Source organism: Enhydra lutris, unplaced genomic scaffold (assembly GCF_002288905.1).
Source record: "Enhydra lutris kenyoni isolate GAN:26980312 unplaced genomic scaffold, ASM228890v2 scaffoldscaffold3, whole genome shotgun sequence".
NCBI classification, from domain to species: domain Eukaryota; kingdom Metazoa; phylum Chordata; class Mammalia; order Carnivora; family Mustelidae; genus Enhydra; species Enhydra lutris.
In genome coordinates, this window is record NW_019154087.1 from 85,412,775 (window position 1) to 85,425,690 (window position 12,916).

Sequence of the window (12,916 nt, forward strand, 5' to 3'; positions counted from 1 at the left end):
TGTTTCTCAGGTGCTGTCTCAACCTGTCCCTCACACCCTGACGTTCCCCAGGCACCTGGACTTGGAGAACTGGGGCTCACACCCACCCTCGGTCCACCCTGGCTTTGCTGTTCTCCCAAGTGTCACTCACGACCACTCTCCCAGGCTAGCACAGGGGGAGTAATCTCAGCGCTGCTAGAACTGTAGAAAGGAAATGATGAGCCAGCTCCTGGAGTCTGCACCCCCCCCCAAAATGGCTGCCCTTCTCTCTGGTGGAGAGTCTGAGGAGAGGAGTACTGAGGCAGGAATAGGTGCCCACCTGTGAGGTAGGCAGAGACTGAATCTGCTGTGGGTGGGAGGTGGTCACTCAGGCCCTCTGTGGGGTAGGAGTGTGTCTGTGTTGGTGTGTGTGTGTGTGTGTATCTGTGTGAGTGTCTGTGTGCATACGTGTGTCTCCCTGGGAAGCTCCTCACTGGAAGCCCAGAGCATACCAAATCCCCAAGTCTCCACATCTGTCCCCATGAATTATAAACTGGTTTATTACACAGTTGTTTCACAATCCTATCCTGCTTTATTTTGGGATGGACCTGGTACACCCCCATGCTTGTTTATCACAGGACTCCCTGTGCACAAGCCACCGACGTGTGGCTGAACTTCATGACAGGTAGGCTTAGAGTAGGAACCCAAGATGAAACTCAGGCTCAGGGAGCATCCTGGAACAGGTAAAAGCCATCACCCATATCCTTCCCTCTGTGCCTGCCACTCAGGCGCCCACGGATGAATTTAGCCCACCAGGCTCCACAACAGGCTTTAACTGACAGGCGAGTGTGGGTTGGATCTTCTGGAAGCTATAAATAGAAGTACCTGCTTTTGAAGGCACGAGGTACCCTCACCCTTAGCACCTGGGGAAAAAGAGGAGAAGCAGCAGAAGGGGGAGAAAAGGAAACAACATTCCAGAAACCTGAGGTGTGCTGGGATGGGGCTTTAGAAGGAACCGGGAAGGCACGAGCTCCACTGGGCACTAAGCAAATGGCCGGAGGCAAGTCCAACCCACGTTCATGTTCTTGTCCCACAGACAGTCCCGCCCCTCTCCCTGCCCCTCTCCCTTCCCACCCTGTTCCCCAGAGCTCATGAGCCAGGCCACAGTCAAGGCCAGCATTAGCTCTTGCTAGCTAAAGCACAGGTGAGCGCCAGTGGTGTGGTCCTCTGATCTCTGAATCAGCAGCCCAGGTGGAAGCAAAGGGGTGAGAGAAGAGGAAGATGAGAGAAAATGTAGTTACTCGAAAGGGAAAGACAGAAGAAGAAAGATAACAGTAAAACCATGTGCACTGACGCATATACACATGCCATGCACATCACACACATATCTCACACACACACAAGGGGACACAACCTTAGCTCAATGACTAAGAGTTTGGGCTCTGGAGTCAGATGTGAGTTCAAATCACTTCCTAGCTGCATGACCTCTGGCATCTCAGTATCCCCCCAACCTCAGTGAACCCATCTGTAAAATGGGGATAATAATAGTACTTACCTATGGTGAGGCTTGCTTGAGATGATACTTGGGCAATTATTACCACAGATCAGCCTGTCGTGGATGGCAAAGGTAAACCGAATTATTTAAACAAGTCGAGCAACAAAGGATCAGCTGAGAGGAAAGAGTGACAGTTGAAAAGTTGGGGGCGGAAGAAGAGCTATGGCCGGTGCTGGCCCCTCCCGCCACTGGTATATCCATGTGCATCTCCGTGGCGCTTGGACTCCCAGCCTTGGATCTTGGCAACCCTCCCTGAGTCACCCTGAGGGAGGAGGGAGGTCTGAGCCCGAGCGGCCTGGCACCCTTGGCCTCTTGGCTACTGGGGCCCTCTGCCCACCTCAACCCTCATGCTGGTCTCCTCAGTGGGTGCTTCCTGTCTCTCCTATACCGCCTCATACAGTTCTCTCCACCCCCCCCCCCTTCTCTTTTCACCCCTGCTGGCTGAGGGCTCCCCCCTCGGTTCCATCTGCTGCGAATCTGTCCTGTCGGCGTTTGCAGCATTCCCACTGCCTCGGCCACCTGTCAGGTGCCGTCTGCTCTGCAGACCCCTCTGAGGAGAGCCAAGAGCCCCCCCCCAGGGGGGACACCCCATCCCACCCTTGGTCCTACCCCTCTATCTTCCCATGCACTCTTCCCATCCGATGCAATGAGGCGGGTGCAGTCAATGGATTCCCAAGGTTCCAGTTTGCAAAGCATGTTGGGAACGAGACATTCCAGAAAACTCTGGTGGGGAAGAAGGGGCTAATTCTTCCTCTCCCCTCAGTCCCCACAGGAGCCAAGCCAGAGGGGAGCATGGAGCTGCTGTCCACGCCCCACAGCATTGAGGTCAACAACATCACCTGTGACTCCTTCCGCATCTCCTGGGCCATGGAGAACAGTGACCTGGAGAGGGTCACCCATTACTTCATTGACCTTAACAAGAAGGAGAACAAGAACTCCAACAAGTTCAAGCACCGGGTGAGTAGAGGGTGCCCAGAGGGCCTCTCGATCATACCCCTCCTTGAAGGAGTCAGGGTAATGGAGTGCTGTGTGGTGATCGTCGGGAGTCAGACAGGCCTGGTTCAAACCCAGGCTCTTCTCAGTGTGGAAACTTAGGAAAGTTATTTAGCCTCATTGAGCCCAAGTCCCTTCACTGGTAAAAAGGGAATAATAATGCCAGCCGCCATGGGCCTGTGAGAGGCTTCCGTGAGGTAATGTTCGCATGGTGTCTGGCTTGGGGCCGAGCTACCGTGAACACCATGATCGGCCTCACGACTGGGCCTTCAGACGGGGTGGGAAAACCTGAGGGGGGCCACAGACACCACACCTGGGGCTGGTGTCTCAGGGAATGACAAAGCCGCTGACTCAGGAAGCAGCTTTGTTGTTGACTGTGTGGGCGACACGGGCCATGGGAGGACTGGGGCTCTTTGCTTGGTCCTCACTGACCCCTCTTAGACTGCTGTGATCCTCTCAGCCCCCGGCCCTCTGGCCTACTGGTGGCTGGGTTGAGGAGAGCAACATGGCAGAGTCCTCCGCTGACTGGGGTGTCCTTTCCCTGGGTTAAAGCCGGTGTGGGGGTGGGTGGGAGGAAGGCTCCCATCTTCTCACACTGGCAGAGGGGAAGGGGAAGAGTGAGGTGGGAAGGAGCTGGTTCCCACGACGACTGCATCATGTGGGTTACTCACCCTCTCTCTCTTTGGAACTGGCTCTCCCGATCTGGGTGTCTTTTGGCAGGCCAGTTGCCACGGTGACGTGAATGTTCAACACCACCCCCTTAACCCTCCCCCCCCCCCAAAGAATAAGGCATATTTTCCCTTCCTCCCTGGCTCTCAGCATTTGCTGTTGCCGTGGAGACGGCACTGCAGTGTGCAGAGCTCTCGAAGTCTCCCTCGAAAACGGAGGTCTCAACGTGCTCAACTTTTCGGCCTCCACCCCCGTGGCCTTTCTCCTTAGCTCCCAAGAGAACGGGCATCAGGGGGCCATTATGAGGGGTGGAGGCTGGGGGTTATCTGTATGGCCTTTCCAATGGCCACTGCTTGCTTCCGCAGGAAAATGGTGGCCAGGGCACCGAGCCATTGAATCATGGAGATTTTGGCCCTCCTCAGGCAGCCTAGGGGCTGGCTGGGGAGCATGAGGCCTGGTGGAGTGCCAAGTTTGGGAGTGACCCCCTCTTTGACTCTAGGCTCTCTGCATCCCATTTCTCAGGATGTCCCCACCAAGCTTGTGGCCAAGGCCGTGCCACTGCCCATGACCGTGAGAGGCCACTGGTTCCTGAGCCCCCGCACGGAGTACAGCGTGGCTGTGCAGACGGCAGTGAAGCAGAGTGACGGGGAGTACCTGGTATCTGGCTGGAGCGAGACGGTCGAGTTCTGCACCGGAGGTGAGGCCCTGCTCTCCCGCTGCTTTGACACATCAGGCTTAGTTAGGGTCAGGAGGGGGCTGTGCCTTAGCCCTGCAGCCGCTTATGAACACCTCCTGAGGGCACTGGGCTTTGGCCGACAGGGCGGCCCCCATGGACGAGACCCACCACGCCTGCCCCCAACAAGCCTGCGGTCTGACACAGGAGGCAGACGTCAGGGCTCCTAGTTGTGTTGGCAAAACCACTTCCATATGGGGATGACCTTCTCTGGCTCGGGGCAAACATACTGTTCTGAATTGCGGTAAAATATACATAACACAGAGTCTCCCATTTCAACCAGTTAAGTGTGTGGGTCGGTGGCATTAAGTCCGTTCACAGTGGTTGTGCGACCAATCTCCAGATCATTTTCATCTTCCCAGATTGAAACCCTATACCCTCTACATGACAGGTCCCCTTCCCTCCTCACTTCAGCCCCTGGCAACCACCATTTCACTCTGTGTCTTCTGTAGCTATGACTATTCTTGGTATCTCCTGTGAGGGAAATCATGCAGCATTTGTCCTTCTGGGACTGGAGCGTTGGCTCTGTCATTTTACTCAGCATCCTGTCCTCAAGTTTGGTTCATCCGTGTTGAGCACGTGTCAGAACGTCCTTCCTTTTTAAGACAGAATAATAGCCCGTTGTATACGTAGACCGCACCTTGTTTATCCGTCATCCACTAATGGACAGTCAGTGAGTAGGAATAATAATAATAATCCCATTTGCTCGTCTCGAGTCTCCACTTAGCCGGGGAACATGACCCCTATTCAGGGGTCCTGCAAACCCTCTTAGCAGAATTTCGTTGGCAAATTCCAGCACGAATAAGCGCCAGGCTTATGTGTCCCCACCTGGTTTTGGATGACCCAGGATCTGCCCCACAAATAGTCCACTCTTTTGGTGTCCACAGTGAGAACTGCTCCAGATCTCTCTCTGTCACATGGAAAGGGCAGGGAATATTCTTAGCCCCAGGCTTTTGAGGCGGCTGGCTCCATCCTCTGCCAGGGCCCGTGCCCTAAGTCTCCTTGACTTGCCATTCTCTTTCAAGCAGTGCTTTTCCTTAGCTTGGCTGTAAAGCCCCACTCTGGGGTGCTCTTGCTCCCTGTGGGGAAAGCCTCTTGGTTTACCCCAGAGCCCCATCCGCAGTGGGAGTTTAATTCAAACTGGGGAGCTGGGGATGGCTGAGGTCCAGTCCCCACTCTTCTTGCCAAACCCAGCACCCTGGCCAAGGCTGCATCTGCAAAGGAGGAAAGGGCACCTTTTTCTAATCTGTACAAAGGCCCTGTCTTGGTTGGCAGCAGCTCTGCCTGGGCCCCAGGACTCCTCTTCACATGAGCATGGCCGGAGATCACAGCTCCTGGGCCCCCTGGTATGACTTTGTAACTGGGAAGCCCCTGCCCCTTTTGGACTCAGCGAGCCTGAGCCTCTGGCAATGGGAGGGCGGAGGTGATGAGGACGAACAGCATCCAGCTGTCCATGTTCCCAGCTGGGCCCCCTGGCCTGGTCCTATGTGGTCCAAGGTGCTGTGACTATTTGGTGTCCCCTGTTACTCTGAGGACAGGGGTGGGCTGACATAGTCTGTGTGCAGTGGGCGAGTGTGGGGGCAGGGCGAGGCTGTGATACCCAGCCTGACCCTGGGCTTACCAGCTGGGACTCTTGCAGATTACGCCAAGGAGCACCTGGCGCAGCTGCAGGAGAAGGCCGAGCAGATCGCAGGCCGCATGCTCCGCTTCTCTGTCTTCTACCGCAACCACCACAAGGAGTACTTCCAACATGCCAGGTACAGCGTGGTCCCCCGCAGGGCCCCGGTCTTGCTTTCCATCCCGCCTCTGTTTTGCCTGGAGGGTGCTGGCTGTCTCACGTCATGCCTACCTTGTCACTGCCAGCCCCTCCTAAGGAGACCCTATGATCTCTTACCCCAGGCTGGCTGCTGAGGACTGGGCTCCAGGGAAGGAAAGGGCTCTCGGGTTGGGGCTGCATGGGGGAACCATGGTATTTGGCCTGGTGAACAAGATCTTGGGTTTGCTCTTTCTTTGGGACAGTTCCTTTCACTGGGTTCTGATGCCAAGAGTCAGCTGTCTTTCCAATTCAGGCTCTGGGTTCTAGGGGAAGGTGGTGAGGGGAGCACAGGGCGAGAGGATTCTGTGCATGAACGGTCCTAGTCTTCAAGCTGTGTACTGTGGAGCCTGGAGTCTCCAGGGAGGTGTTGCTGGGCATTTTAGGGGGGTAATGAGGGGTCATAGGGGAAATCAGGGGGAGGCTTGGTGGGCCCCACACCTGTCGTTCAACTGAAGCAGCTTCAATTTCATTGCCTATCGACTGCCTACGTATAATATCCTTTGGGAAAGAGAGGGGCTCTGTAGTCCAAAAATATTTGATCCAATTGATGATCTGGTCCAACCCACCCAGCCTACAGATGGGGAGCCTGAGGCCCAGGGAGACAGTAAGTCACCAGTCACCTGGGACATCCAGGACACGACAAGGGTGAAGCTGTCTGGGGCTGCCCATCCCCCCAGGCCTGCTGCTCCAAGTCTATGCCATTCTAAGGCTGGGCTAGGGCAACCTGCTAGTCTTACTGTCTTTGTCATTGCATTCAGCTGGACTGGGGTGCTCCCACCCTACCCCGGGGTGGCAGGGAGCTAGTGGGGTCTTTGGTTTTTGTACTAAAGAAGAGAGGCAGCAAGGTGAATGGTGAGCACACTGGCCCAGTTCCAGCTCCTCTGTCAGCAAGCAGGCAAGAGAGGGAAAGCACCCATATGTGCCAGGATGTAAAGATGAATAAAGGACAGAGTCCCCCTCTTGAAAATCTGAGAGTCTATCAGTGGGACAGTACAGACAGACGGAATGTAAGAAGTACGTGTGATTGTTGGGTAAAATTCAGTGTCTGCACACAGTAGGCAGTCAAAGTTTTGTGGAATAGAAGTGCCTGATGCTCCTGGAAGATTCTGGAGAGGAGGGGACACCTGTACGGGGCCTGGAAGGATGATTAGGAGTTTACCGGGCCAGGTGAAGACAGGGGGGAAAGGCAGTCCAGGCAGAGGGAAGAGCACTGCAAAGGCACAGAGGCAGGAAAGTCGGGGTTCGTGTGTGGCTGGAGGATGTTACTTGTGGGTGTGGGGATGGTGGGAGGTGGGGTCAGAAAGACCAGATCTTGATGCCCTTGCTTTTCATGAAAGCTCCATCAAATGGTTTTAAGCTGAGGAGTGGTAGTTTCAGACCTCTCCTCTATGAAGGAGTGGGTTGCATCAGCCTATCTCCAGGGCTCTCCCCGCTCTCACATTCTGGAATGTTCTATTTGCGATGGACGGAGGCGGCAGCTGGTGGGAAAGCTGGGAGCCGTGCTGGCTCCTTTCTCAACCACACATAGCAGCCAAGGCTCAACCCAGCTAACCAGCAGCATTTTCTCTTCCCTTTGGCATTTTTCCCCTGGGATGGGTAGGACCCACTGCGGGAACATGCTGCAGCCCTACCTGAAGGACAACAGCGGCAGCCATGGCTCCCCAACCAGTGGCATGCTCCATGGCGTCTTCTTCAGCTGCAACACAGAGTTCAACACAGGCCAGCCTCCTCAGGACTCCCCCTATGGCCGCTGGCGCTTCCAGATCCCCGCCCAGCGCCTCTTTAACCCCAGCACCAACCTCTACTTTGCGGACTTCTACTGTATGTACACAGCTTACCACTATGCCATCCTGGTGCTGGCCCCCAAGGGCTCCCTGGGGGACCGCTTCTGCCGTGACCGCCTGCCCCTCCTGGACATTGCCTGCAACAAGTTCCTGACCTGCAGCGTGGAGGATGGGGAGCTGATCTTCCGCCACGCCCAGGACCTCATCCTGGAGATCATCTATACGGAGCCCGTTGACCTGTCCCTGGGCACCCTAGGGGAGATCAGCGGGCACCAGCTCATGAGCCTATCCACTGCTGACGCCAAGAAGGACCCCAGCTGCAAGACCTGCAACATCAGTGTGGGCCGCTAGGGACTCCTGGGGAGCTGGGGGGCTAGGGAGAGATGACAGGCAGGGTGGCGATGGGTGGCATAGGTTCAGGGAGCTGGCTTTCTCTCCCCTGCCCCCCCCCCCCCCGCTCCCTCCACGCCACGGCCTCCCCCTTTCCCACCCCTTGGCGTTAGAGGCAACAGAGGGTGTCCCCTTGGTAGGCGTGGCCTATTCACCGCCCCGGTGGACTTGGTAACGCTTCTTAGCCTCCGTAGGTTGGTGGAAGGAGGGTAGATTTCCGGAGATTTCCCCGTTCCTGGTTTCCCTCAATCCTGCTGTTTCTTGCTTCTTCCCAGCCTCCGTCTCATGGAAACTTACAGCCTGGGGGCTGTAGCTGAGCAGCCACCCCGGGCCAGAGCCCACGTGTTGCTTGTCCGCCCCCAGAGGCGCTGCAGAGAGCGGCCGGGCGCTCGTCTTTAGCCCCGCCCACCGCACTCAGGGCCAACCACAGAATACCCCTCCCCTCTGTGCGGGTCCCGGGGGCTGCAGACTCCAGGCCTGGCCCTTTTCCCTCTATACATAGTCTCCTGCACCGCTCTGACCCCCAGCTGCTCCTTGACCCCCAGCACCCTCTTCCTGCATGGGGAGAGCTGTCCTTCACCCCCCCTTCTCCACCTGCCCTCTAGAAAGGGGCCCTCTTTTTCCTCTTGGCTTTGGGGGTTCCGGGCTGTTGGGACTTTTCCTTTCTCGTCTGGAGATGCTGTATACCCCAGCGTATCTTCTCCCTTGCTCAGAGCACTGAGGTCTGCAGTAGCAGCCACTGGGGTCGAGGAGGGGGACAGAGACCCCTGAGACCCAGAGGTACCCCTTCTCAGCCGGAAGTGGGCCGCCTCCTGCCCTGAGGGGACCCGGTGTGGAACTATAGTTGCAGGGTTTCCGAAGAGCCCTGGCACCCTGCCTGACTGTGCGCTTTGCTCGCTCTCTCTGCCGCGGTGCGGTGACTGCACTGTGCCTGCGTGTGATCTGGACTGTGGCTTCCCTGCCACCGCACCTCACGCCTCGCCCACTGGCACTGTCTGCTCCCCACCACGAGCCTGTTGGCGGAGAGCCCCTTCCCTGGGGAGTTCTTCGAGAAGTCTTCCTGGGCCTCCCAGCGTTTTCGCCTATCTCCTACTTTGGTACGGGTCATGAAGGTGGTGAGGGTGGACCCCTGGGATAAGCAAAGGGGGTGGGGGGGGCAGGTGGAGGTGTGGATGGAGACAGCTAGCTGTTTGGGAGGATGGTGGAGGTGATGTCAGGCAGAGGACAGCAGCCCCCACAGTGACAGCCAGATTTCTGTAGTGAAGTACAGAAGGGGCCAGAAGGCCAACAAGGCCATATCTCAGTAAGGGCGCAGGTGGGACAGCTGGTCGCCTCTTGTGTAGCCACAGGGAGTGGTGTGGTCAGCTGTCTCCATGGCATGGAGCAGGTCTGGAGGCCCTGGGAGATGCATGGAGGAGAGGACATGGGCCCCCAGGCCTTTTCCCCCTCTGCTGACTGCGTTGCTGTGGGGGGTGGCCCTCTGCTCTCTCCTGGCCCTGTGTCTGCCCTGAGCTGGGGGCACACCCGCCTGTGTTGTGCTTGCGACCGTGCATCAATAAAGCGCCATGGCCTGAGAGCCTGACTCTCTGTGAGCTCTGGGAGGGGTGGGCAGTTGTACAGTCACAGAGGAACTCACCCAGGGACATCCCCCAGGACGAGACATCTGGAACCGTCTCAGGGTGTTCCAAATCTTGCTGCAGGAGGCAGGGCCCTATCTCTAGCTTGGAAGGGATTTTGGAGGTCTTTTGGTATTCCCCTGCACTTTGCAGAAGGGGAAACTGAGGCCTCTGAGAGGGGAACCTGGGGCAGTCTGGAGACACAACCAAGGTCCCCTGTTTGGAGCCCTTCCCCATGCAGCAGCCTGCCACCGCGTCAGACCCAGATGCTGGCGAATTTCCCTCCCCCAGAGCCCAACTCTCCCCTCCCCAGCAGGGCTCCTCATTTGCAGATCTGAGTCACCTCTGCGTCTATTATTATGGACTTATTAAAATGATCCTCTGCTGGAGTAGAAAAGCTCCAGAAAAATTAGAGTCACCTCGCTGACACTGCTGGCTCAGGACCAAATGAACATGTCATTCAGAGCTTGGGGTACAGCCTCCTTGGGCTAGGGGAAAGCTGAAGGGCAAGTGACCAATTCCGGAGGGCCTGCTATGGGCCAGGCATTTGGCCAGGTGCTTTCACACACATTGGTTCATGTGTTTACAATGGCCCTGTGCCGTAGTAGTCCCATTTAACAGATGAAGAAACTGAGGCACAAAAAGTTAAAAGGCTTGCCCATGCCTTCCAGCTGGCAGGCAATGATGCCTGGATTTGATTCAGGAGCTGGAATCTTCCCATTTCACTGTCCTGCCTCACCTAGTGTATGCCAGGAGCCACCTGAACAGTGTGACACGGACAGGCCGGTCTCAACACATGGCCCTTGAAAGGGTCTCCCCTGGACAGCTCTTCTGGCTGATCAAGGCTGCACCTTGATCTTGAATAACACCAGGGGGGGCTGTGGAGTCACAAATGCCAAGGTGCCTTCTTTTAAAGGAGTGGTGAGCAACACTGGGTGTCTAGAATTCCGCAGATTGGGAATGACCTCCAGGGCCCATCCTTCTCTCCTCTGGTCAGGAGACCCCCCACCCCACCCCAGAATCCTTCAGGGGTGCAGGGTTTTCAGAATCCTTCCCGGATTAGTCTTCCTTTTGTGGAGCCAACAGAAAGATTGGCTCCCAGTGTCCTCTTAGTGGGGGATGAAGGCAGCCAACTGAGGTGGGGGTGGGAGTGGGGCCACTTTCCTTGCTCTCTCCAGATGGCCGCTCTGCTCCGCTCGCCGGTTGCTGGAGGCGCTTGTCAGAGCTGGGTCAGGGCACGGGCTGGAATCTGGCCGCCTGGAGGTCCTTTCTGGCTCGTGCCCCTCTAATCTGACCTGATGGAGGGAGAGCGGTCTACATGCAAGCGAGCGCACGTGTGTGCGTGCCACACACACACACCACCTCCCTAGACACACTTGGCTGCCACAGAGAGCCACAAGGTAAGGGACGACCCTGAACTGTAGCTGCCACTGTCCAGCCGAGGGGCTGCCCGACTTAGACCTGCTAGCAGGCAGAGAGGGAAAATGAGGCAGTGGCCACCAAGGGGTGCCTTCAGGTGACAAGTGGGGTGTTCTGCTGTGGGGGCACAAATACAAAGACACACCTAACAGAGACACATGGTTGCATGCCCTCATGCCCCCAGCTGTCTGTTTCTGTCTCTCTGCTGGCATCTTTCTTTTTGTCTTGGATGGATGACAGTCTCCCCAAGGTAGTGGGTGGGGAGGTGCCAGTTCTGAGGACCCTCATGGTTTTGTGTGGTTTTGGTATGTGTCTCTTTTCCATGTTAGGAAAAAAGGTGGCAGGGGTTCCAAGGAAAGGGATGAGGAGGGACCATTCCCCCAAATGGAGAGAGGCCTTCAGGAAGCTGAACTGAGGTGATTGGCCATAAAACAGCTTGGCCACAGCATCTGGAGGAGATTGGAACCAGATGTTCCTGAGGTGGGGGAGGGGAGGCTGTGGGGCCGGGAGGAGATTGGAGCAGGAGAAGCAGGCTGGTCAGTAGGAGGCTGTTATTGGGGGCCTCGTGTCTCTCTGAGGAAGACATCTGGCTGCCCTCTCCCCACTCCCCAAGTCAGACACTATTTTTGCAAACTGGAGCAGCAAATCTTTTCACAGATTCTAGAATCAGCCCTGTGTGTAGGGACAGTCAAGCACAGGGTGTGACTTGGGAGGTGCCCAGAAAGGCTACCAGCTAGCCAGAAATGTCTCCTGCTGTCCCACAAGGCCCCGCCTTGCTGTGGGCCAAGCATGGCCTTCTCTGGCAGGAATACTTCTGCCCTAAGCTCCTAACGCTTGACTGGAAACTAGTGTACCCAGAAGTTTCCTTTTTGCATAGAAAGAGAATAGTCCAGGAACTGGAAAACTGTCTGGCAAAGAGAAGGAAAAGAAGGCCCAATATACAGAGAGCCTCCTATTTGCCAGGCACTGTATCAGGATCTCCTCTAAGGGCATCTCATTGTTTCCTTGAAACCCTGTAAGATGTTGTCATTCCATGTGTCTGGATGAAGAAACTGGGGCTCAGAGAGTTTAAAGGACTCACCCAGGGGCACGCAGCCACCAAAGGGTAGAGCTTGTGTTCGAAACTGGCTATATTTGCATGCAAGCTTATGACCTTTTGAAGAAAGAGAATCATATAGGGTTAGACGGAGGGGAAGGGAAAAGGAGGAAAGAGAAGGAAGAGGGTGGTGGTGTAGGGCATGTGACTTTCCTTCTACTATAGTTGAGCCACACTTGGCCCTAGGAGCTCCCCCGCCCCCTTACTGCTGAGGAACCCCACCCTTGGGCTGCTTGGAGCCTAAACCCTGGGTGTTCTAATCCACCTCAGCCATGGCAGGAAGGGTTGCCGGGGACAGGGGAGAGGCTTGGGGATCAAGGGCCGCAGGGAGGAGACAGCTGGCCAGCGCCATTGGACAAAGGATGGCAGAGCCACATCTCCTGACTGCCAGGCTAACGCTGTTGCCCCAGCCTCTGGCCTCTGTGGGCTAGAAAAGCACTCCCAGAGGCAGGACCCTGAAGGTCCATGGTGTGTGCTAATCTCAACCTGGGAGCATGGTCTGGGGCAGGTCCATCTCGGCTCTTCTACTCCTGGCCATGTACTCAGGAGTGAGGGAGCCCTCAGGGACTTGAAGATAGTTGGAGGAGCAAGCGTCCCTTTCCCTGACATGGAGTCAGCTCAGCTGCTGGGTGGCTAGCTGCACTGGAGTCAGCCTAGTCTAGAACCCAGAAGGTGAGGGTGGGTGGGGCTCTGAGGGCAGGCGTGCTGATTAAGTTCTGGAATTTGTATCAGTGGTCTGCACCCAGGTCCCAAGCAGCCTCTACCACTCAGAGGCAGCCTCTGAAGACAGGCCCAGGGCAGACAGCGAGGGCCCGCCAGCACGGTCCCTGTGTCATTAGAAGGGTCTGGGTCTATGGTAGTGATGGAGTCTGGGGACAGGGGCCTGG

General features: G+C 56.4%; 1 protein-coding gene across 1 annotated transcript; it reads left to right on the forward strand.

Moving 5' to 3' along the window:
• The first annotated feature begins 2,305 nt into the window (after positions 1-2,305).
• On the forward strand, positions 2,306-7,859 carry LOC111157762 (phytanoyl-CoA 2-hydroxylase interacting protein). Its single transcript, XM_022519392.1, has 4 exons — positions 2,306-2,470; positions 3,698-3,872; positions 5,548-5,665; positions 7,325-7,859. The coding sequence occupies exons 1-4, from the start codon at positions 2,306-2,308 to the stop codon at positions 7,857-7,859; spliced, it is 993 nt and encodes a 330-aa protein (XP_022375100.1).
• Positions 7,860-12,916: the final 5,057 nt, after the last annotated feature.